A 24,926-nucleotide genomic window follows, 5' to 3' on the forward strand; every position below is an offset into this window, starting at 1 on the left:
CAAAACTCGGCTATGATGGACGACATGTCATCTAAGAAACCGACTTAAAGGTAACCAACGACCTACTTAACAATGGGGGTCGACATTTGACGCGATAGTTACTCACATCCTTGACAGTGAGTACCTTTTCACAGTGGTCGGCGACGTACTGCCGAAACCCCGATGACGAAGCACCATATTTTAAGAGGGTACAACACTAATTCATCATTTGTCAGTCGCCGGTTGATGGGAAGCCTGTCAAAAATAAACTTGCTGCCTGGATGGCTGTGCTCCAGGTAGTAGGAAGTAACCCTCAAGCAGTCATGGCACCGGCGAACGTGAAACCTTGCCGGACAATCAGTACGACGTGTGCTACAACGTACACACAATCAACCATGAACTTATCAGGTGCGACGAATTCCACGGTTTCGGCTTCGTCTGCAGGGATGTCTGCTGCAACGGAGCCTTGAGGAACTCCATTGGAGTAGCTGTAGAGTGGATCTTAAGAAAATGAAAAATGAAGCGACCACCAATTAAGCTTGTATCAGTGATGCCAATGAATAAAATGCAAACCGCCAATGGTGTTTTAGTAAATTCATGGCGAGCACATTATCAACGCGTGGAGCTATGAGTATGGAGCGCCGTCGTTGTCCATTGTATTACGTTTTGGGCATAGGTGAGGCCCCATAATCTGCTTCGCGAATAGCAGTTACGCTAAGTAGTCGAGGTGAGCGACAGCTCATTGTTTCGGGTAATGGAGGTAGTCGTCGAGGGGGTACAATCAAGAGTAGGAGTTGGGAGTGCGCTATCAAAATAGGTAGTGATTGCAGTTTGACATGTGATGACCACCGTTGATCGTTGGGTTAGTCTATTATGTGTTGCCGGGGCATTATGGTTAGCTACGAGCATGTGTGCGGGCCTGACACTTACTATAGGTAGTCACGTAGGTTACGTCGACTACAGTTGAGATGTTTACTGGAGGTAGCAAACATAAACGGCATCGAGTAAGTATGAGTATGACGATAAATAGCTAAGTTAGGTGACTTTGAGTACAGTTGTGAGTATAACAGGCTGTTAGATTATGCTATCACCCATGGTTGAGTCCTTGTTTTTACCGGTCGGCATATATATTGGATTGATGTTTACTGTAGGTAGCGAAGACAAGCGGCGTCGCGTATAGTATGAAAGACCGTCAGCTCTATACTCAGCGTTGCACATGGACACAGGTGTTCCAATTACGATAAGCAGCCAAGGTAGTCGATATAAACTGCAGTTACGAGTATGACGGGCAGCCGTTGGTCGTTAAGATGTCACGCATAATTGGAACCTGGTTTCTATCGGCCGCATAGATACTGGCTTAGTGTTTACTGTAGGTAGCAGGCAGGTACAGCAGTGAAGATCGGTGCTTAACACTGATTTCATGCTCTCCATGATGATATAAGTAGCAGACAATCGAGAGTGCACACGTTTATGGGTATGACGGGCCATCGTTGGCAGTTAAATCAGGACACTTAGCATAGCTGAGGCCTACTAAACAGCGTCGCATATAGGCTCTAGCCAAGCAGTTTCAGTAAGTAGTCAATGTAGGCAATATCGCGTACAGTTTTGAGTATTAGGTCCATCGTTCACCGTTAGATTAAGTAGGCATGCACAAGGGCGCTGACTCAACAGGTACGATCAACAGCCAAGTTAGATGACTTCGAGTACAGTTGTGAGTGTAACAGGCGGCCAGGTGTGGCTATCACGCATAGCTGAGGACTTATTTTTACCGGTCGGCGTATAAATTGCACTGATGTTTACTGTAGCTAGCGAAGACAAGCGGGATCGCACATAGCTAACGGTATACAGGACCGTCATTGACCATCGGATTATGTTACTGTGCATTGGTGCAGTCTCATTATCAACGTTGCACATAAACGCAGGCCTAGCAGTTACAGCAGGTAGTCGAGATGAATGAAAACTAGTAGAGATACGAGTACAACGGGCCGTCGTTGCTCATTGGATTGGGCTGCCGCGCATAGACCCCTTTATGGTGGTCACCACCTATAGAACTTCATAGTTATAATAGGAAAGACGCCCACAGCTACCTCGTAACACTGTATTATCTACAAGCTAGTTATGCATATCTGGAAAAGGGGATCATCCACAGATGGCCCTCGCACTGCCACTGCAACTTTGTGCTGTAATGTAACATTATTTTACTTAATGGAATATGAGATCCATGAGGAAAATGTGTTGTGAGCAGTTTCGCCGAACAAAAATATCCCAATTTTTTTTTAAATCTGAGGTGTCTAAGGTAAACAACCGCCTACGACTGATCCTATAGGGTGGCATTTGCAATAAATACCCTTAAGATGTTATTTTATTCTTCAGGAACACCGAGGAACGCCAAAATATGCTAAAGTGCGATTTCGTATTTTATGTCGCGTAAACCGGCAAAAAATGCAAACCGGCGATGGCCAATGACCTTGACATTTCGCTCACTTAAACACAATGCTACGTGCAACGTTTCACGGGAAGGTGCAACTTGATTAGACCAACTCCGCAATAAAATAGCAACTTCAAAAACCCTATAGTTTCGGCGAACTCAATTTGGGTGTGCCAACAGCCTGCGGTAGAGATAAGTCACGAAATCACAATTTAGCATAATTCGACGTTTTTCGATGTTCGTTAAGAATGGGATTTCATCCATAGAATATACAATGCAAATTTCACCCGGATAATTCTGCCGGCGACGTTTTTTGTTTTGCATTCCTCAGATTTAACAAATGTGGCGAGTTTGTTCAGCGAACGTCGACTCAACGCACTTTGTTACAGAGCTCGACTCCTACTGGGTATAACAGTGTTAGAAACCGCCTGAATTGTGTATTAGCGATGTGATGGCCATCACCGCGGATGATCATGATTTCCAGAGATACATGTGAATAGCGCACGGTCACGATGTAACTGCAGGCCTATTATCAACAGAATGATATCATTTTTGTTAGGATTATGATGCTTATAGGTGGAATACGTCAAATTGCAATCCAGCGGCCTACGTCCGCCCTTCATAATAAAAATCGTACTCGTTGTCACTCACCTCGACCACTTATCGTATCTTTTAGGCTGATGTGTATCTGCGACGCTGGTCCCAAAATGCCATGACAACTTGGGCAATCCTAACTACCATGGCAAACCCGACTAGACCCCGTGATGTTCGTGTACGGGGCTGCCAACGAACCTATGTAGGATGTCGCAGTGGGGGTACCGCGACTCCATACCTAATCTGATGGATTGTCCGTTATTCATATCCCCATTATTTCCAGACCGCGAGTTACGCGCGTCCACAAGACCGTATCAACCCGTTGAATCTGTGCTAGGACTTAGAAGCATTGACCACCCTATTGTGCTCTCCGTTATTACTGCCCAATAAACCCGCTAGTTCTTTCAGTGGCACTATTAGAGAGTCGGTATAACAGTGAGGATGAAAAATTTGCCACTCGCTTGATGTATTGTGCGCTGAGCACCACTGGAAAACCTACTATCTGTAACGAACCCATTGGCTTTTTTGTCGGGACGCTTGCCGCAACCATAAGAATTTTTTCCTTTACAGGTCGGTCGCGAATCGCAGCTTCATTTTGACTTCGCGCCCACATTAAGGGCGTCATCATTGTTCATGCAGTTTGAGACAATTTCCAACCTTTCCACCGTCCGTTGGGAGACATCATGCGAGCCAGTGGCTGATATTGAAATGTGAATCCCTCGCCCAAGGTGACCTCCAGTACTATTAAACAAATTCCACAGATCCGCGGCCGCATGGGGCAATAGCAAGCTTTCAGAAAAATGCCATGAAATGCTACAACATTATGTTGAAGTTTCGCTCCTCCTAACTATGGTTTCAGAGAAATTTCGGGTGTGCGTCTAAGGCTCGGTGTTTGTCTCGTAATCGCATGCTAATCGGTGGTGGTCTGTGACCTTAAACGTTTGTGCACTCAAACGAAATGCTGTGAAATAAACATCACTGAAACGTGGAACCTGATTAGACCAACTCCCCGTGGAAGCCTCCAACCCGAAGGCCCCCTAGTATCCATGACATTATTATTGGTTTACGTCTAATGGGTGGCCTGTTGAGCCACCTCTGACTAATTTCTAAAGTAGTCAGCTCAACAGTTTGGTCGCTCCAGTTTTCCGAAGATGAGCAGGGATTTTAAGCCGCTGATTTTTTCGCTTGCCGGGAGCTTAGAACCATTGCACCTATCTGCAGGAAATGTTTACGCACATTACCAGAATTTTTCTCCCTCGGCATCTCCTCAGCTTCTTGGACTCATTAGACTTCTTTTCAAATGACATTTGGCGGTTCGGTTTGCAGTGTTTTGCTCACGAGCTTCGAACAACTTAAGAAGCTTCCTCGAGGTCCAGCGCTTGGGGTTAGCTGGCTGAGTTGTCTCGCAAAAGAAGCACGTGGAATTTGTCGGGATTGCGGACATTACCTTCAAATAAGAATCAGTATCATCAGGCACACCGTCCGATAAGATTTCGGTAGACGATTCTGGTAAACCAGTTTCGCATCAGGATTTGGGAGCTTCTCCATAGCCAGGCTTATTACGCTCAGCTTGCAAGTCTGTTGGTTGTCACGATAAAAAACAACGAGCAGGCGCGCGATCCCATTCCACACAGGTGTTTCAAAACGACGGCAATGCGTTATTGGCTCACGTCAACTATTACCAATGGCGTGGCGGTCCATCTCTATTGGAATTTGATTTGCATGCGGAGACATACGTTGCCGAGTTGCCCTGATCGTTTCTAAAGCTAGCGTTATTCAGAAACCATCGGTAGTTTTTATGCGTCTTGATTCTCGCCATACATGACCACAAGATCTCATTTTAGAGGCGATAAGTCCACCTGAGTGCGGATTCGCCTCCTGGGCCCCCACTACAATGTATGAGCACTTTCCCCGCAGCAACGAGGCATCAAAAGTATCTAGAGGACTGTCTACTGCGAAGTGGGCAGTGGAGAAGAACAACAGAAATTATCGGTCGGTTTAACTGAATGTTCGCTCTGGCGTTTTCGAAAAGCCACACAGAGTTTACTACCATTCTTTACGAGATTTTTCAGCTTAGTGGCGGCTGTAAAACACTTAAAAGTGCGCAACTTGTGGCTTGAGTTGAAATATCCATGTACGCTCATACCTAGACAAAAAATCCATTAGGATTTTAAAACAGGGTTTCTGCGTCAAAACCCTAACCGCAGAGCGGCGTTGGTTTGCTTAAGACAGTCAAAGAGGCCAACGTTTTCAAGGTAAATCTCCACACTTGCTTCAACCCCCAACCTAGAAGTGCCAAAACCGTCACACAACTGTAGGGGTCCCATCCTCTTGGTGACGGGACCCAACCTCTTCCGTACGGCTTAGCAGAGCTAAAGTTATAATCCAGTTTTTGTTGCATCAACTTGGATGAAATAAACATCACAACAGTATTTTTAATTCCGACGAGTAAGCCAAATTCCGGGTGATCAGAGCAGACAAAATCCTGATAATAAACTTGGTCGCCTGATTTTCAGACATAGATTCCACAACTAATCACATCATGGGAGATGACGGGACAGCTTAACTCCAATTAACTCTGCGCCAAGGAACAAGGTTTGATGTTTACTTAGGGAGGGTCATCCGTAAATAATCTGCATAGTTTAAACATTGAGGTATGCATACAATCTTGGCGCTCTTGCTTGCATCCACATAACGAAAAACAACACGAGACCGACAGCGGGTAGCAATAAACTGAAGGACAAGCAGAACCAAAGGCGGTATTGTCAGTTTATTTTTTCATACAATATTTGAGTCATCAGGATACGGGGGTTTCGTGTAAACCATAGAAGCAAAAGTTGCAGAACGGCTTCTTGAAGCACGCCAAACCCGGTTACAGTCAACTACAGTCATCTGTCAGTAAACGCTGATCATTTTTATTGGAATGAACACACAAAGTTCCTGAATGGGTCAGTACGTATCTAGCCATTGAAGCGCTTCCAGGAGCAACGTTCGGTCAAGTAGTCGAGGACATTGCTTAGGTGTACGGAAAAAACAGGAGCTTGCCCGCCAAGACTTTTAACATTTGTTGCATCCGTCCGTTGGCGTTTGATTTTTCTCTCCCCAAACAGGACGGTGTTTTAAAATTACCAGCAAAACCTCTTCAGGCTCACTGTTTCTATTGGCAACGGAATGTTCGATTCATTGTGTACATCCTACTGATTGAAAAAGGAGAGAGCGAGCCAGCCTAAACGTGGAGACTCTCACTTGAACCGCGTTACTCACAAGGCGCTCAGCAGCTCTGTGCGTCACGTATTCCAACTGGTTCACAACCGAATTCACTCGCTTTGGCCATTACCTTTGGAGGCACGCTTCGGTCATGTGGTATTTTAGACTGAACCTATTGAGTGAAAACTTTCGAACCGATTATTTGCTCGGATTGGTCTCACGGGTGAACAGTGTGCTGTCATCCAAGTGGGATTAACTGAAAGAAACTTGAAGTTCTACATACTACTGGAACTGTAGTTTCAGTGGTTTGTAAATTTAAATCTACAAACTGATATTAGCTCACTGAATTTTTGATAACCCACTTTTCTAGTTGTGTGAACTGCAAATGTTTGTCTTATGTTTAAGTGAACCTTAGGGTTTGCATTTCACCACAGTCTGAGTTCCGAAATGTTTTTGCCGTTCAAAAATCAACTTGTCGCGTTCACAAAAGCTTGGTGGAATCCGCCTAGCATGTACAAACGGTCATCATACAAACGAGACCTCTTCGTGGTCCTCAAGAATTAACGGGTGATACCGAGAATTCACTTGGAATAACTGAAAAGTTACTTGGGGTGCTAAAATAACTGAATGAATGAAGTATCGCTGTTAAATGCCAACTGTTGCACTTAACGTTTCTTACCTTAGAAATTCTCATATTATCAGATCATAACCAGGCATATTATCCCTCGTCTCTCGGGTTTTCAGCCGTTGGTGATATCGAACCCGGGCATCTCCGCTCACCAACTTTGGACATCCGGGTTCGTGTTTGGTTTGTTCGTTCAGTATTTAAAATGATATGTGTAGTGTCTGTAATCCGTTGTCACATTTACCATTCTGCCTGAGCTTGAACCACACTTTGTAACTGTCGTTCACATTGTATCATGACGTTTGTTTTAATGTTACGAATACACAATTTTCCGGCGCGACCTGCTGACTTCTTGCTGAACGACAGTATTTACGCCCGTTGAACTGTTTGTTGACCGTTGAACCAGTGGGACTAAATCTCTGTGTTTGTGTCAACTGTTAAACGTCACAATAAATCCCTGTGACACTTTTTAGCCGTGAATAATATTCCTACCGTGGAATATTTCACTCACACGGAGCCATCTGCAGGAAATCTCGACGAGTGAATATTTTCCTCTCACAGCCAGTTACTGCATTCAGATCGGTGTAGTGGACTACTGAACCTACGCACTCGTGAGTCCCCATTTGACTACTCATTCCTTCCCTATTGTGATTTTTGTGATTTTGCATTGGTTACTTTTGCTTGCTAATTTATCCGAACACGCTGGTTAGGTCCTAGTCCGGTACATATGTTGTCTTCCATGAAGGAATCCTGTACCCAAGCATTTTTATAGTGGTGTATTACGACGTTGGCGTGCAGGAATGCCGGATTTCATGCATCAGCATTTGATTACCATGCTCCATCGAAGCGCCGAACGGCTTTTCACCATGAGTGGGTTAAAGGGTGATCGTAATCTTTAAATGTCTAAAGATAGGGAAAATAACACAGTATGCAGGTGTGCATTCGTTCATATATCTACAGACTTCCACTTATGTGACTGACCACACTTGTAATTCCGCATCAATGTTCCAGGGGCGACTTTAAATCCCGAGAAAGTTTCGAGATTCAGAACATTGGCGGAACATAACTCTGCATATACAAACGTTTATTCACGCCTCCACTAGTAAACTTTTGTGACTACAGACACAAACATTGTAAGTCTTCCTCATTACAAAATCAGTTGTTCGGTTTACTTGACAATCGATCCTAAGATGTGAACTCTTTAAACAAGCCGCCATCCAGGAGGAACCAATGGCACACACAATCAAACCAAACTCATAAATGCGTCAACTGCGAATCCGCCAGAGTTTCGTACGACCTATTTTTGGTTGCTTCCTAGTGATTCGAAAAGCCGCTCAGGATTTTGACCTTCCTGTGCTGTAATATCACGTTATGTTGATGACATTAAGGTCATATTTCCTGCGAAGAATTTGGCTCTCATATTTGCCTCATGAAATGCATCAGCTTCATAAGGCCGGTTGACTTGTCATTCTGTTTTAGCTGCTTTCAACATGGTATCATATGTGATGCATTTTTATGCAACTTTTTTTTACGTGCGTGCTCAGCGTAACCGTTATGGTTTGAGCGTTCCTCATTCAAATAGTTAATTTCATAAAATTCCAGAAAACGTGGTTAGATCTACCAAAAACAGGTCGTACAACGGAATAATCGTAGCCAGTCGCATAGAATAATCACCATCGCTATCGAAGTGCCACACTGATGTATCTTACACTACTTACAATATTTAGGTAGCCAAATTGATAAGTAAAATTGGTTGCTCATCCTGAATCGAATTCGATCTTTAGTACTGCAGTATTTTGCGAAAAAAAAAACAGTTTATTTTTCTGATACACTTGAACAGTGTTTGCTCGTCCACGACCAAGTATCATACAAGCCATCGCTTACACTTGTAGAACGCTAGAGTTTCAATCTGGTTTCTTCATTGGCTACAAGATGTGTACAGTGAACCCTCTTTTATTTATCAGTCATGCGAAAAATCTATCTCTAGATATAGTCGAGCGATTTAATCTATGATTATCGTAACAGACTTTGCCATAACATGTTCAATGTATGGAATGACCTTCCATAATAGTCTACCTTCTGTTCATAGCGCTGATTCGCTACTCTGAGCCTAATATCTGGTTGCATGGTTCATAAGGTTAGACTGCTTTATAAAGACGTCCGCGAAGATTTTATTAAAGGCCACACATTTGTCTCCATATTTTCAGAGAAAACTATGCACCAGAGTGTATCCCCTGTGCAACTGAACAAACTAGAAAGGTGTGATGCACATGACTGATGCTCTACTCATTGCTCTATTCATTATTCTCTTATTTTAATATTCCATATGCTGTACATATTCGCCAATTCGAATACATACGTGCTGGTTGCCACTCTTCGCTGAATTCTGGATTTCTAGTTTGTCGGGTTGTACCGATATACGTACGAAACTTAATTCCCACAAAAGGATTCTGTGGAACCACTGGTACACCAAGTTTTCATATTACTTGGAAAATAGCTAGTCCTTTTGCATCTGGACGAAATCTAAATGGCTCAGCCACAACACTAATAAGTCTTTATTAGGACTTATCAACTAACGCTGGAATGCTGTCAGTAACAACAGATTGTTTATCGCCAGGTCACTCATCAGTTGAGGGTTTCACAGCTATAAACTTCTGATGGGGATTAGACTTTTGGTTTGATTCAGCTTACTTACTTACTTAAACAATTGCCTGACTACTGGTGTTGGAAAAATGGATTGTGTTATCTGGCTGACCGTCTCTCGTCACAAGGGGTCAAATAAATTCGCCGGCACGTAACTTCGGGACTTAGGCTAGGACAACTGGGAACTCAAATTCACGCGTTCTCCTCCAACGCTTGCAAGCCTTCAGTTACCTAGTTGGTCGGTATGTACGTGACTCTTTGAATTACCGCCCAAAAGCTGCACTGATGTGTTCAGGTTTTCTGTCCACCCGCGTCTGGCATGTAAGTGAGCAAAAAATGCAAATATATCTAAAATTCTTCGTAACTCATCCGATATCCCCTGAATTACCAATCGAAATCCGTTGTGACAAGCATCAGGCTTCACCTGGCCAAATCACCGGATCAAATCTAAATTTTTATCAACAGTCGGAAATGTTGAACAAATCAATAACTCATTTAGCGAAGTTGAATTCCATCGGTCTATTTGACCGGTAGTTGACTAGTTTTTTCTCGACCAACAGAGAAAATCCAAAAGCGCATCTTATGAGATCAAATTAAATCTGTCATTTGAACGTAAACTAACCTACCATTGCTTGTACAAACGTTAAACATAGTAACCTCGGGATATACTTTGAAGTAAACAATCAAACTAGCGATCCACAATGGGGGAGAGCCAAGGGGCATTCTAGAATAAACTTAGCTAATTCAAAATATATGTCAGCACAAAAGTGTGAAATTTTAAGACAAAGAACAGATAGCACACTGCTTGACGCAGTCATCGTGGGCGTTTGTTGTTGAGGTAACTTATGCATATCAAGCTTGTACAGTTAAATGTGGATCCAAGAATCCCAAAACAAACGCGCTGAACACCGATAACAATGCAGCAGATGGAACATTGTACGCGCAGTGATGAAAACTGGTTGTACAAGATTGCGGGCGTTGAGAATTCCTATGAAGAAACGTTTTCAAGTGAACAGCTAAGTTATCGACGGACAGGAAGCATACACATTCTGTCAAAAGTTAAGAAAAGAGAACTACTCCATCTGAGGAAGGTGCGATCAAAGGAGGTCCCTCGGAGAACAAGACACAATTAAAAAGTTATATGGAAATAAAAATCCCTACAGAATGCATCTTCTTGTAGGTTATAAAATTATATAAGATCCTTTCCATTTTTCTTTTCATTTCCTGAGGTTTATTTTGACTCGATGATATTGTGTTATTTTCTTCTGTCAGTTTCATTCACCAGACATTAGTTCGTTGTTTTTCACAGTTACGTACTATACATCATTGGACCAGAATTTAATCCAACTGAGTTACCTATATTCTTATCCTGGTCTCCTGTTGATCAGTAGTAGTATTGGATACAATCTTATAAATCAACAAGCGGCTTCCTCCAACTGATTTATTGGGAGATCCGGTTTCCGTTTCGAATGCCTTTCTCAAGTAATGATGTACGTCGTATTCGCCATTCGCTTAACTGTCATACATTTATTAAATTAAGCTGCATATGTAGGAAAGCGCTTTTGGTGCCAGGCATTCGATGCATTGGACCTCAAAATGAATTAATTTGTGTGAGTGCATTCCTGCATGAAAGTCCGATGACGATATATAACTTCCCCTAAAAATGCTTGTTAAAACATGACACAGGCATTCGAGATAATAAAATTACGGTACGAATTACTCACATTAGCCTTGAATAAAATCTGAGGGAGATAGCTACTAGCGAAAAGGAGAAGGCCTTCGCTACAAAGTTGTTTATTAGAAAACACTAACCAAACAGTTGCAGACTATTGGACTCTTCCTGAAAGCATCTCTTTGAAGTTTTCTGGATATTCATTGACTATCACGCAGTTGTAAACGAATGCTACAAAGCGGTTCCACAAATTTTGTAGTGAATCCCACCTTCCATTAAATCAAGGCGGAGTTACGAGAAAATCACACACTACTCGCATGGTTCATCAGTAGTATCCACGTTACACTAATAATATTTGGGTTTCTGATGAAAGTATGACTGTCATTGTGTTCTTGGAGTGGAGTATTTTCTGCTAATTCCAATACTCGGGCTGCTATGATCTCCGGTTTCCGCAGGTCGGTCAAAATGCTCCCATCCAGCTACACCTTGTACTCCACAGTACCCAAATGAAAGTTCCGTGAAAAACGAAGCCAAATATTTGTCTAAAACAAGGATACCTTCAAGAATGTTCTCATTGTGCGAGATACCAGATGTCCGTTTTTTATTTTGGGTCCATTGGAAGCGGTCTATACTAGTTTAGAAAGCAATCTTCAAAGGCTCATCCTCTCTTTTCCCGTTTATTCTTAGACTCACACCCCGAAAGCGACTTTGAAGTGTGTCAACTTGTAATTACTTGTTCATCTGTTGACTTTTACAGGATTTCTTCTTGTAGTCATCGCTCCGTTGATGTTGTATTAGTTTTTTCCTGGCTATATCGTATCGTAAACGATGTCGTGATTTGTTTTCCATACACCGGTTTATGTTTCCTTTATTGTAGGATCAGGCTGGCCACATCACCCTCGCGTATATATCAGAGACAAACTTAGGAGGGAATTCCGAGCGTCACCATAAGAACTGTTTTTTACTCGTTGAAGAACAGACACCTATTGGCAAACTGAAGAACCATCATCCAAGCCTTTCGTTTTATGCTACTACTGCTGTGGCATATGCACGACTTTGGTGAGCACAATTTTTAGAGTGCAACCCGGTCATTGATAAAACTGGCAAGCTTGCCCACAACGAATGAAATCACTATAGGTGTTTACGACCAGAGCTTTCATTAAGGCAGACTCAATGTTTCCGACCATCGGCGAAATCACATCATAGACAGAGAAGTGGTAATTAACTGTTGCAATTCACTCTACTGACATTCCAGACAGTTGCTTACTAGTAAGCCTTTATCTCGGTTTAGTGGGATAACGGGCGTGGTCGCTGAAAAGTTTCTCACACAGATAAAACATCATATCAGAAAGTCACTGTTTCCTCAATAGTTTCAAAATTGCGCGTTCCAGAATGAATATCCTCATGGTCGAGCTAAAGATGTTCTTAACTCTGACATCAACAAGCTTTTCTGTCGTAAGTGGCTCCCTGATTTTTACCCACGTGACGATTTTGAAACATACAAGAACGCAACTGCTCTTGAAAGCCAGTCCGTTCTGCATCAACCGGCATACGTAGCTAGCCTAAAGGTTAGATGTACTTTTCAAAAAACTGATCCCATATCTCTATGTCAAGGGGTTTCAGCGGCACCTGAGGATGATCAAAAGACCACCCTGGTAAGGTCATCAGACCTCTGCGAAATTTCGCACGTGCCACTCAGTTTCCATAGGAGCTGAAATATGTGAGCGGTTGGTCACTGTTGGGCAGAGCTTAAACCCTATCTACCTGCGCACTTTGTCTGACACCCAAACACTAGTACATTATGGAACAGTTTCCCCAGTTGATGCAGCTCCCAGACCTTGGATTCGGATGTTTACATATTAAGGTAATTTCCAAAGTAATATTGTAAGCTGTCCTTTTTCTGCAGCTGTATGCAAAATGCTATGCGCGTCGTTCCAGATAACCTTTTATTCCTGAAGTGGATGAGAACAAATTTACACCATCTTACCTCACAGCATACCTTTCGCAAATAATCCCTGTTGTAGATGGTATCAGTCTTACTATCTTGTTTTGATGCAGCTGATGTCTTTCGTACCCGATTTTTGAAGCACGGTAGTTACAGTTCGATTATAATCAGCTAGCTTGTACCGATGAAGCTATGTGTAGCGTGCTGTTGTAGATGGTGTTGTCAATGTGTATAGTTCAACCATAAACTTTAGGTAATCTTAAGTTCATTTAGATGCAAGCTCTTGATATTCCGGTATTTTGGGTTTTGTATGTTGCCATTTACGTTTTTGGGTTCCGTTACTCTTCTTTCAATCACCCAGTGTGTGCAAATCAGGGTGGAGATTGTACTCCCCCAGAAGGCACAGGAAACGCCTGTCGAACTTGTTCAGTAGACATACGTCCCGGGTGATATTCGGTTGCTTACGGCAACAGAGCATGACCGTTTGTTCGCATTTACTCAGCATCTTATGCTAAAGAACGAGACACGATTAAACGTCCTCAGTGTGCCACATGACCTCAATAGCGGTAAAAGGTTGTCGTGCGAAGTGTGATGAGATAAAAGTATATAAAAGAAGCATACATCTGGAGAATCAGAATGATTCGCGGGCAGGAGTGTAAGTGTAAACGGCTAAAATATTGAGCGGTTACAGTTAACTGCCTCGGAATGCTGAGTACTCGGACAAAACAAGCATAGTGCCACACGGTAAGCTTAAGAACATGTAGTACACACAAAAAACAATGTCCATTTCTCTGCAAATATGCTGGTTCTGTAGAAGTTACCAGGGGAATAAGCTCCACTCTCAGTATATGTACCTTGGGGATGGAAAATCTTACTAGCACCACAAGCAGTAAGCTTGGTCATTCAGACCAGATAGGCGATCTGGCTACCTGCGACTTGGCTATTTCGAAAACTTGGCAATCTAAAGCTGACGCAAGCTGTAGATGTACAAAGGCGGTATGTATTGCATCACAGGATGTTTAAAACCCTTGCAATTTTACTATCTGATCCAAATCACCAACATTTCTAGATAAAATGAAGTACTCTAACAGTACTACCATGCCAAACTACTTGTAATTACTGGAAAGACTAATCACCTGTTGGATTTTAGGGACCATCCTTTCGTTCTTCAACAGGAGAATAATCTTAATGAAAAGAATTTTGGGAAAAGTAGAGAGAATATAGACAGAATTGTAGCTAACACAAGACTACGCATTTTTACTGCACATCTCTGGAAGATTTGCACATCCAGCAGACCCAGAAAGACTTAAGCCTAAGTCTGCTAATCGTCAGTAGCCAAGAGAACGTGAAGAAGTAAGGTGAATTTCGGAAGATAGTTTTAGCTCTCGTTTTTGATACTAGTACTTTTCTTTCTGGTTATAACTTTCGAAGTGCACCTTGCTATTGTTGGGACTACAAATTTGCATTTGAAGCGGTCGTTTTTTGTGCAAGAAACTGTCCAACTCTCTGGTATTTCTTTAATAATCAAATGTACGTATGTATATCAAATATATGGCAAACACCATTGGGCCTCTTTAAGCGGATTTAATGTTTTCAGGAATACAGTCTCATTTCACTTATGGTATGTGCACAACACATGCTGACTGAAAACTCCCACGTTTTAGGGCGACACACACGGAGATTTCTCACGAACTGTACAATAATCTTCACAAGTAAAGTAAATATCTGGATTCACCAAAAAAAGAAAATTAGCCGGTCTAATAAGCAGAAATGCTGTTGATGAGTCATGGGAATGTGTGGCGTTTACCATCGAAATTAGGGTTTATAATGAACAGACGCACTGCAAAAAATGTGGGAAAGCTTATGACGAACTCTTCGTTCGAATAACAATGGCAGTATGCTTTTGAATTTAAAAAAAAGCGAAAGTGAAATTAAAAAATGTATAAACCCGAAGTTTATTTATGTGTTAAGAAATTACACGGAAAATAAAAGGCTACAAGTTGCCTTCTTTAACTGAAATAGTTGTTGAGGACTAACGTGCATCATTAAGGAGAGCATTCAAAACAGTACTAATTTGTGGTCATTGTTTCTAAGGTTTACTTGGAAGCATGCTTTTAATCAGTCATTACAGATCTCCTAGAAGCCCTTCCTGAATTCCCGTTCTCACTAGTCGCTTGATGGCTTGGTTTTGAGGATGCCATAATCGTACTCATTCCCACTTAGCGGAACGTTTAACATATGTTAACTTGTGTATCCTTTAAACCTCTCTCCTAAAAAGCTAGTCCGCAACTTAGGTTGACCGAATGCCTAAAAGCATCGGAAATGGGACAGTGCGGGTGGGTTAGTTTCAATGTGTCATAAGCTTAAAGTAAACAATAACTGCTGGGCTGGAGTAGGAAGTAACTAATCCTTGTTTACAGCCTTCTGATGCTGGGTGTGTAGTAGAACTTTTGACACAGTAAACAAGCTTCTTCATTTTCGTCGATTGAGAGTAAAGAGGTCCCATTCGGAGCGAATAACGAACGATTTTTATGTTCTTGAAATACTGCAATAAATTTTACACCTTTACACCGAGGGTCCACTGCTAAAGTCGCTCACCAGCTTTGTTTGAGCTAAAAGTAACTGTCAAATCAAATTACGAGCTGGGGATATTTTCCTCAACGGTGATGATTAGTGTAAATAGTTACCATGAATTTAGGTTCCATGTGGGATTTTACTTAGCTGAGTCTTTTTGATAAATCAGTCGATTACGTCACAAATGATAGTGCGCTTGCGCGGATCAAACTCGTGTGCTGTTGCTAGACACAGAAAAAGACTCACTTTACAGTCCACTGCTTCATCTCGACCAAGTGAAATCCATACTATCTACTTTAACTTAGCTTTAGGTGCACACAACCCCTGATTTGATATCGTCACAATTTTTCAAGTACACAGTTTACCAGTCCCGATCAAAAAACCTAAGGTCAACGCTGTTTGAACAAGGTCAACAACGGTGGACTGCTTGTTAGTATTCCATGAAGCAAAATAAATTAACGAATTCCTTTTACTGCTTATGAAGGTAGAATTTAAATGAATCGTCAGAACTATTATTCATGGAGCTTTGCGAGAAAGTACAATAGATGAGAGTGTCAGGCTTGAAGTGGGGTTGGCCAAAGACCAGCTGTGTAAAATTAGAAGTTTCCCATTTAGGAAATTGCCGGTTTATGGGCTACGTGTCCTCTTACCAAAGTTCAATTAGGGCGCCATGCCTACAAAGGAGTGTCAAACGCGTACCAGATCGTGGACGACAAATGGAAAGTAACTGAGTCTTTGACACTCAAGTCATGCAATATTCTCATTTTTCTTCCCAAATCGGTTTAGGGGAGTACACAAATGTCGCGTTCTGTGTTTCTCGTTCCATCGGCTTTACTTTGCTAAAGTGGTGAAGGAGAAAGCGGGTAGCTGACAGATGATTAAGGCTAAAGCGCTACAGAAAGCACGTTCAAGGTCATTACAGCGGATAGCCCGCTCAGTCATGTGATGATTTTTCTCAATGAGAAAATATTATGGCAGACTACTCAGTAAGCCCACTTTACTAGCCCGATTAAGGAAAACATGATCATTGGGGTGTTAGCTTTACCCGGTCGCAACATGGTAGAGAATGGGATTTCTTTCCATACCCAATTTGCCGGAATACACTACCTTAATCATATAATGAAATTGTTGTGTATGGAGAACAAGCGTGGAACACAACTACACTAAATCAAGCGGGCCCAACTTCCATACACTTAGAAAGTCATTCTTCATTTTAGAACAGTCGGAAAAACATGACAACGCTGGACTGGATTTGCAAACTATTTCAAAAAACGACTGCGGGTTCGTTTGCATGATGTGCAGTCCGTAGCCCTCGAAAAGGGATGGGGCTAACTACACAGTAGGAGTTAGGATTATATGTACTGGACATGGTTTGATTAGCAAATGGAAATAGATTTAACACCCATAGCGCTTCCTTATGCAAAGGTCCTGCATGCAGTGCCCAATGATTCATTAGGATCTCATGGCTGTGCGTGTAACTTGAACCACATTGACCGGTCTTTTGTTTCGATTGCTACCATACACTCAGAGTGAAGAAAAACTTTAATTTTAAAGTCATGCTGTACTCAACGAAGTGTATTACTGAGCTATGAAGTGTGCATTGTTCGCTCAGCCGGATGTAATTTTGCTGCTTTACTGCCACATCTACTATACGACATGTCGTAGACATCGTAACATATCTACGCATAACCCATAACGAAACTCGGGGTTCCTTTCGAACTAGACATTTCTGAAAAGGAACTAACTGTACTAGATGTGAGCTTGTTCCTCCATTCAGCTGAACACCTGGTTAAACACCAGTCGATTGACCACTCAATCCACTCAGCCGCATTTAAGACAATGCATTATGAAAGAGAATCCCATGAAGGATCAGTCTAACCACACGGTTAAACCTACGGACAATACGTTCAACATTACACGGTTTCCTTGCATGTTTTTAGGATTGCACGCACGACAGGCGTTCGTACCACCCGAAGAAAAAATAAGCTCCCAATGGGCCGAAATTTTCCACCCCGTTTTGTCGTGAAGCCGAAATGTAATTCTGCCTAACTGTATAAATTAAACAAAATGAATGAAGAAAATAGCTTGCTCTTCGCTCTTTTCGTGCAAACCGTCTTTTATTGCTTAGTTCTTAGTAGACAAGTTGGCGAAAATAACTAAGCAGACTCATGTGATGACCAATTGGTTCCAGACTCCAATCAGTAATATTATGGGATACAAAAACCAGAAACAGAGACTCATCTTTGTAGTTCATCATCCTTAAGGCAGAATATATCAGAATGATTAGGCTTCGTGTTAATCTACATTCTGGTAACTATCAAACAGTTAGGAATTTCGTAAATTACCGTAGCCCATCCACCAGCGAATTAGGGCTTCGTCTGTAAACTTTATTGAGAATGCAGCCGGGCCGGTTATACGGATATAATAAGTTGTACACTCATTTCTTCTGCCCAAAAACATACACCGAGGTAAAAGAAACTCAGCCATCACTACGCATTGCCTACAGATGGGTTGAACTTATCGTCTGATCGTGACAAAATCTCATTCAGGGTCATGTGAATACATGAAAAGATGATCTCATCTATTGAACGCCCTTATGCTTTGCAGTTAGAGCCAAGTGAATCAAGAAAATAGAGGTAGATCAGAAAAGTGGACTTACTCGCACAAATTACGCTAACCAAAGAGCTGCTGTAAACTGCCATCCACTAAACGTCTGTGCTGAGTGGCGTGTGTCACCTTCTCTGGTATATTTTCCTTCCACAGTTCATGATTAATTTCCCTATGTTCGGTTGAGGGCTGAGTATTACCAATGCTATAGCCTCTTTGTGTTACATAAAGATTCCGTCTTTCCGAATAAAAACGACACGTCAATAAAACAGGAACACAAATATAAATTTTGACATTAGGGGTTGTGTCACACTTTTGGACAGTACTAAATTAATGTGAAGATGTGGGTGCATGCCGAAAAGATCAGACACAAGCACTTTAGTATCTATTGGGACTCACGAAATGGATGTAGAAGATGGAAATGTTTTCAAAATGTTATCCCTTGATTACGCGTCTGTCATTGAGATTGATTGCTAGTAACTTTTCATTCTTGATCTCCCTAGCAATTGATTGATCGAACGACCGATATTTTAGTGCAATCAGTAATCAGTATTCACAGGGGCCCCGATATTTGCCAGTCTCCTGTATTATGGAGCTAAAGTAAGGGTGAAGTTAATTTGTGCTCGGATTTCAAAACGTCCAGTCACCGGAGTACTTTACCTCTATTTAAAGTTGTAAGGTGAGCGAACAGTACTTGGTCATGTGACGCTGCGCTCTCTGAACCACCAAACAGTTTGCGCAGTTTCTGGCTCTGATATTAGGCGTAAATCTTGGTCATTTACTTGCTTTTTCGGATGCAGTTTAACACGGACATCGGATTGTTCATGGAACACCCATCTCTGATGGACGTTCGATAAAATGCGGCCAGTCTGCATAACCAGATTAGTCCTTATAGCAACGCAGTGACCGTAAGTAAGAAAGATTTACCAAGCAGGTGTGGACAAACGCCACGGTTTTTTTGTAATGTACTACTTATAAGGTTGCTGAAAATACGTTGACAGCAACCCGCCATCAGCAACCTTATGAGTAGTACATTGCAATGATATACATGTATCGCGATATCTCGAATATCGTAGTGACTGAAACATGAGGCGGTCAGGTGCAGCACATTCAGTTGCCTGAGAACCTTACAAACGAGAGATTCCGCTGGGGTCCAGGTGAGTCTCTCGAAAAACCAAATTAGTTTGCAAATGAGTGTATATTCGCCACGGTTTTTGCTTAGAATGGATAAGGACAAACGATCTTTGGAAGGCCTAATCTTTGTTAATTATAATCACGGTTTTTGAAAATTTGATTTTTGAATGGTTTGATTAAAGAGGCACAAACATGATTTATGGTACCGAGCTTGCTGCTCTGAATGCAGTTGCCTATGCGGAGCTATTTTCTAAATGGCGATTAGATCATTGCAATTACCACTATTCTCCACGCAAAATATTTGCGATTCTTTTTGGTTCTACGTTTTCACTGCAAGGCTCACAGCGTAAAAAATGAAAGAAATGGCGTTAAAACGAACATGTGGAAGGCCAGAAGATATAATCGATTCAGTCTATCTTGTCTTCAAACATCAGTGCCAATAGGAAACACGGCCACAAAGCAATTTCCAAGCGCTCACAACACTTGACCCAAAAGGATGCCACACCTGCTATGAATGAGTAGACGTTTAAAAATCACGAAACCTTGCAACCAATGACCACGAAATCTTCAAAACAAGGTATGCGGTTTCTTCACCTGTCGGCGTACCCCCTAAATAGATAATCGCCCCTTGTAGAGGTATTTGTTGACGAGCAGCGTGTTGATCAATTGAGAAAGGTAAACCGAGTTCATGTCACATTCAACTGCTGCTCGAGGCAGACATTTTCTTGATGAATAGTCAAACTTTTGACCCACTAAACAGATGAAAATATACACGTGAAAAATATTCTCAAGAGTCCTGTGGAGTAAAATTCTCCTTATTCATTATCCAACTCGTTTAACTGAAATATTGTTACTCTGTGTGCTCGTGGTTGGGCGAACAGCCAAGGATTTGCAAGTAAACGTCATGATGTTACCTTACAAGCTGATAAATTCTGTTGGGTGACATTTCCGTTATCGGAATAATCTTTCAAACCAAGCCCTTGGGTTCACCTGAATCATCTGAATCAGTGGTTGGTTGGTACTTTATTTGCAAACTTTTGTTTAATTCTTCTGTGCTACAACGATAAGTAAGACGGTCAAGATATGTTGACGATTTCTTTATTTTTCACTTACTTTTTCAAACGTCACACGCTATGGAAACCTTCTTATAGATTACGTCAGATCACTCCGTTTAAATGATGAGTTTGTTTCATTTATTATCGTAAGGTTGATAATGACAACAAAAGGTCTCAGATAGGTTGGGCCAATCTTTTTTTGATGGAGTAGAACCATATAATGTGGAAATGCCTGGCAGTTCTGCTGGCAATGTAGGTCATCCACGTGCCACTGAATTTAAGTTATCTTTGCAATGCTCAGTTTCGAGCGCGGATTCAACGTTGTGGTATTTCGAATGGGCAGCGATGTTTTTCATATTCACCTCGGGACGCAAACTGTTCCGCGTCCTGTTATACAAGATTCTTTCAAAAAGTGCCATGAAAATGCACAAAAGTGCCTACACAGTTCCAAACACGAAAATTTCTGCTACGTGTACTGAAATAAAGCCACCTTTGATGAGCCGCTTAAGAACTTGCACGCCTTAGATTTCTAGGGAACTCAGCTAACTGCGCCTACCCGATGAGCCCCAAGAACGGAAAAACCGGTCGTGGGCTGTCGAAGAATTTTCAGCAACTTTGTGAGTAGTTTGGTTCATGAAAACTCAGCTAACTGTTTGAGACTGTACTTGCTTTTGTACACTGCCGGCCACGATAATCGACGGTTGAAAATTTAGTGACAGTTTATCAGGCCTGGTTTAGCATCAGCATGTAATATCGCCTAAAGTCAGAACAAGACGGCCCTTGGCGGAGACCAAAACCAACAATGAAAGGAAGTTTAATACTTCCTGAAATCAGGAAGCACAAAATCTCTCTATGTGATATAGTGTCGAACGAAAATGACAGGACAGCGAAGAAGTGTGCCCAGTTCTCAGATAAATTCAGATTTTTTTCAATTTTCTTGCGCATCGTTTAGGTGGCTAAAATGTTTTGTCCACTTGCCTTATTTGGATGATGACGTGAGCTCCGTAGCCTCAAAGTCCCTTGTATCGATTACGAAGCGTGTCTGAAACGCTGCTCAGCATTTGTACAGGTTGCACTCCATTATGGACCGCCTGCAGTTATTCCGTGCCTACTATTGCGTTTAACAATATGCTTGCAGTAGTGGATGTGCTGCGTTTGCAAGTCTGAATTACCAAATGTATCATTTATTAGGTGAACGCGAATTCAAAGGCAGTCAACAAAACCAGGGATGTAAAGCCCACGCAAGTATTGAATATACATCGTTTCTAGGGGCACACAAGTTATGCGGACTGACTGATCAGTTTTAAAATTAGGCCTATGAAGGCATTTTCAAACTTCCACTTTCAAACTTCCCACTTTGTTAACACATGCTTCCCGTATTCAGCCTTGAATTGCGCCGTATTCATAAAGGGCATCCATTATATTTATTAGTCGTCACCAGTCGCTAATGTGCAAACGAGTGCACTTCGCTTAATAACACTGGTTGTTTCCACTAAACCAAAGGGCACTGGTGTGCCACATTCCCTCTCTGAGTTCCTGATGAAATAGGGTGTAGTCACGTCCGGCAAGTCCCTTTTAGTCCTGAGCTTTGTTTTCAATCTCATAAGAGAAAATCCACGCCTCGTAAAAGAGCTTGATTGGCTACTTAATGCTGTGTAGTTGGACAGATCACGTGGTTTGGATTAATTACTGGTAGAAACAAACCTACTAAGGTGCCGTTCTCCTGTAGCTGAACGCTTCAATCGCCATGGGTGTGAGGGCACAGAATCGCTTAGGTCGAATATGGTGCGGGTAGCCTATAAGCCAACCCTTTTCGAAATTCTCAAAGGTCGCCTACAAGATATCGATAGTGAGGAGGTCTATTCTAACCCTATCACCATCAGGAATTTACACTGATATGACCATTTTTACTCCAGAAATCACCACAAATTATTTTACCTTTAATTACCATTCCGTATAAAAGCCTCCACTAAGGTAGGAGCATTGGTGTTACTTCGAAAGAGAAAATAACTTTAATCGACAAGAAAATGACGAATTCCGTAGTATGTGTTCAATCCTGAACACTACACTAATCAAAGGTTTGCTGAAAAATCTCCGACAGCTTAATACCAGTTTTGACTTACTTACTTACCTGGAACTCAGCTGAATCTCTCTTTTGTGATGTTCTTAGGCAACTGAATGTGGTGCATCGGGCCGCCTCACGTTTTAGTTGGCATGGTATTCGAGATATCGCGATACGTTGTACACATGCAATACGCTACTCATAAACTTGCTGAAAAAATTTTCGGCAGTCCCAAAAACATCATAAACAAGAGATTCAGCTGGATTTCATTTGAGTAGCCTGTCAAAACCAAATGAGCATTCAAATAAATGCATTTGTCAAAGTCAGTTTCTCCGTTTAGACATGCACCTTATGTTGAGTCTGGGTTACCGTTTCTTACTGTTTTTCTCTCCTGTCAACACCGCAGCCAGTAGTCGGCTGCCAGGTTGGAACACTAATGCACACTAATTGTCAATCGCTAGTTTCTGTTTAACAGTGTCCTGAGGTGCAAAATCTGTGCCTATCATTGCTTTTGAATCGTACTCAACCGTTTTAGCCGACCTCTCATGGTGCATTAAGAAGGACATGTTTGAAGAGAGCCAGATAAATAAACCATTTTTAGTATCGACCCCCGCATGTCTTCTGGTTCATTCTCACCAGGAGTGCCGTTGGGAGCGCGACTTGGCCATGTCTGAGAATGTCTCTAATCAGTTATATGGCCGTAACAAAGTCCCCGCCCAGGGAGACGGCAACGAACAGCACAGCTGAGTTTGCTGGCAATGGTTTTCACACCTCGCTGCCAAATCATTATTTGACCTCCACTGGCTCGTTCCCATCTTTCGCGTGGTTCTACAGATATAACCCTTCGATGAAGTCGGGCGACTGACACCTTGTCAAGCCGGTGCAACCTATGCAATGTGATCAGCTCACCTATCGTGGGTGGTTTACTTCCTCCGAATACCATTCGACGTATTTCAGCATTGCTGATCCGGTGTTCCCGCTAGACTGGGGCAGTGTTCCGAAGACATTAATAGCCAAATACTGAAAGTTTTCAGACCGGTTTGAATCTGTAGTAGGATGGAGTATTCCGGACACACTGAGTGCTTTTATACTGATTAAGGTTCGAGGCAACTGCGAAAGAAAAATTTAACTTTCCAGACGTATCTTCCCTAAACTGTCTATGTTGTCTTTCGAACAGTTTTATGCATGTTTCGGTTCGTCAAATGCTATTTTGTCTAACTACCTGACATTAGGGATGTATATCATTCATATCTGAAAGGAAAAAAGCACCTAAGAAACGCTTTCGCGGTGCGTTACTTAGCATGTAAAATATGAGCCCATAGCTCTAATTGACGTAATTTACTAAATCAATGTGGAAAGTGTAAAACTAATTATGTACCATCTTTTATTCCTCTACAACGCCCGGTCAACACACGTTCTGCTCAACTTGATTTTCTCCGATAAAAAATCAGACCACGACTCATGAAGTTTATTATGTACAATCACAAAAGAAAACATAAGCAATATGTAGTCTTACTTTAATTCTTGGATGGCCCGAATCGCATCTTATCCTGACGACACTGTTCAAGTTCAATATATCGTAAAACCTCCTCAAATGTGCCACTACAGGGAACAACTAGATCTGACGCTCGCACCGGGGACCGATAGTACACATATTCTTCTGACTCTTCTGACTCTTCTCCAGCTTCCTCATCAAATTTCGCTGGAAAATTCCCAGGTTGAAATGAAACTAAAGCACGCCGGGGCAAGGTTACTTCCGGAATGGACTCAGGGATGTTTAAGGACGCACCAAGTGACAGTGAGCCACGGGTCTTTGTAGACCTGGGAGAGGGTGAAGCTTTGAGATCACTACCGGAGTCTTGTGAACGTAACTTCAGTAAGGAAGAGTTTGTTAGTTCCAGTTCATTTAGGTCCCGAGGTTTGTGGTCTGATTGAGAAAGCTTCGGGTTCGCCATTCTCGACTGCGGCTCCTTGGTGTTTGTGGACGAACGTGGTATAACTGACGGTAATATGGCGTTTGTCGCATCGCCTGAATTGCGCCTTCGGGAAAATGCACTTCTGTTCGCTCCATCTTTAAATGGCGTAGGTGTCCAGGAATTTCTTTTGACAAAACTTCTCGCCGTAAATGGGCCTTCTTTTTGTACAGATTCCGGTAAGACGTTTTTCTTTTTCTTACTCAAAAGCATTACTGGGCTCCGCGTTTACGATCTGTGTAAGTTGTTCAACATCATTAGTGCACGTGTTACGTAGCTGGATGGACAGCAAAAGTAGATATATTCTATTTTTACTACATCGTCTTTCAAAGGATGAAATTAGAACAGAGACTCTGTAAGACCTAGGCAGGAAATGCAGTGAACCGTTGTAAGGTTATTTTTTCTTTGAGTTGTGATTGGTGGATATA

The 24,926-nt window shown here is 42.1% G+C and overlaps 2 protein-coding genes across 2 annotated transcripts; both read right to left on the reverse strand.

Annotated features, from left to right (window-relative positions):
• Positions 1-292: 292 nt before the first annotated feature.
• T265_04539 (hypothetical protein) lies at positions 293-23,468 on the reverse strand (the record flags this gene model as incomplete). The annotated part of the gene is made up of 2 exons (XM_009169303.1): positions 293-480; positions 23,435-23,468. 2 exons carry the CDS (start codon positions 23,466-23,468, stop codon positions 293-295), a joined length of 222 nt encoding a protein of 73 aa, XP_009167567.1.
• A 574-nt stretch (positions 23,469-24,042) lies between these two features.
• Positions 24,043-24,711, reverse strand: T265_04540 (hypothetical protein; the record flags this gene model as incomplete). Its single annotated transcript, XM_009169304.1, has 1 exon — positions 24,043-24,711. The coding sequence occupies one exon, from the start codon at positions 24,709-24,711 to the stop codon at positions 24,043-24,045; it is 669 nt and encodes a 222-aa protein (XP_009167568.1).
• Between the last annotated feature and the right edge of the window lie 215 nt (positions 24,712-24,926).

This window comes from Opisthorchis viverrini, assembly GCF_000715545.1.
Source record: "Opisthorchis viverrini unplaced genomic scaffold opera_v5_75, whole genome shotgun sequence".
NCBI classification, from domain to species: domain Eukaryota; kingdom Metazoa; phylum Platyhelminthes; class Trematoda; order Opisthorchiida; family Opisthorchiidae; genus Opisthorchis; species Opisthorchis viverrini.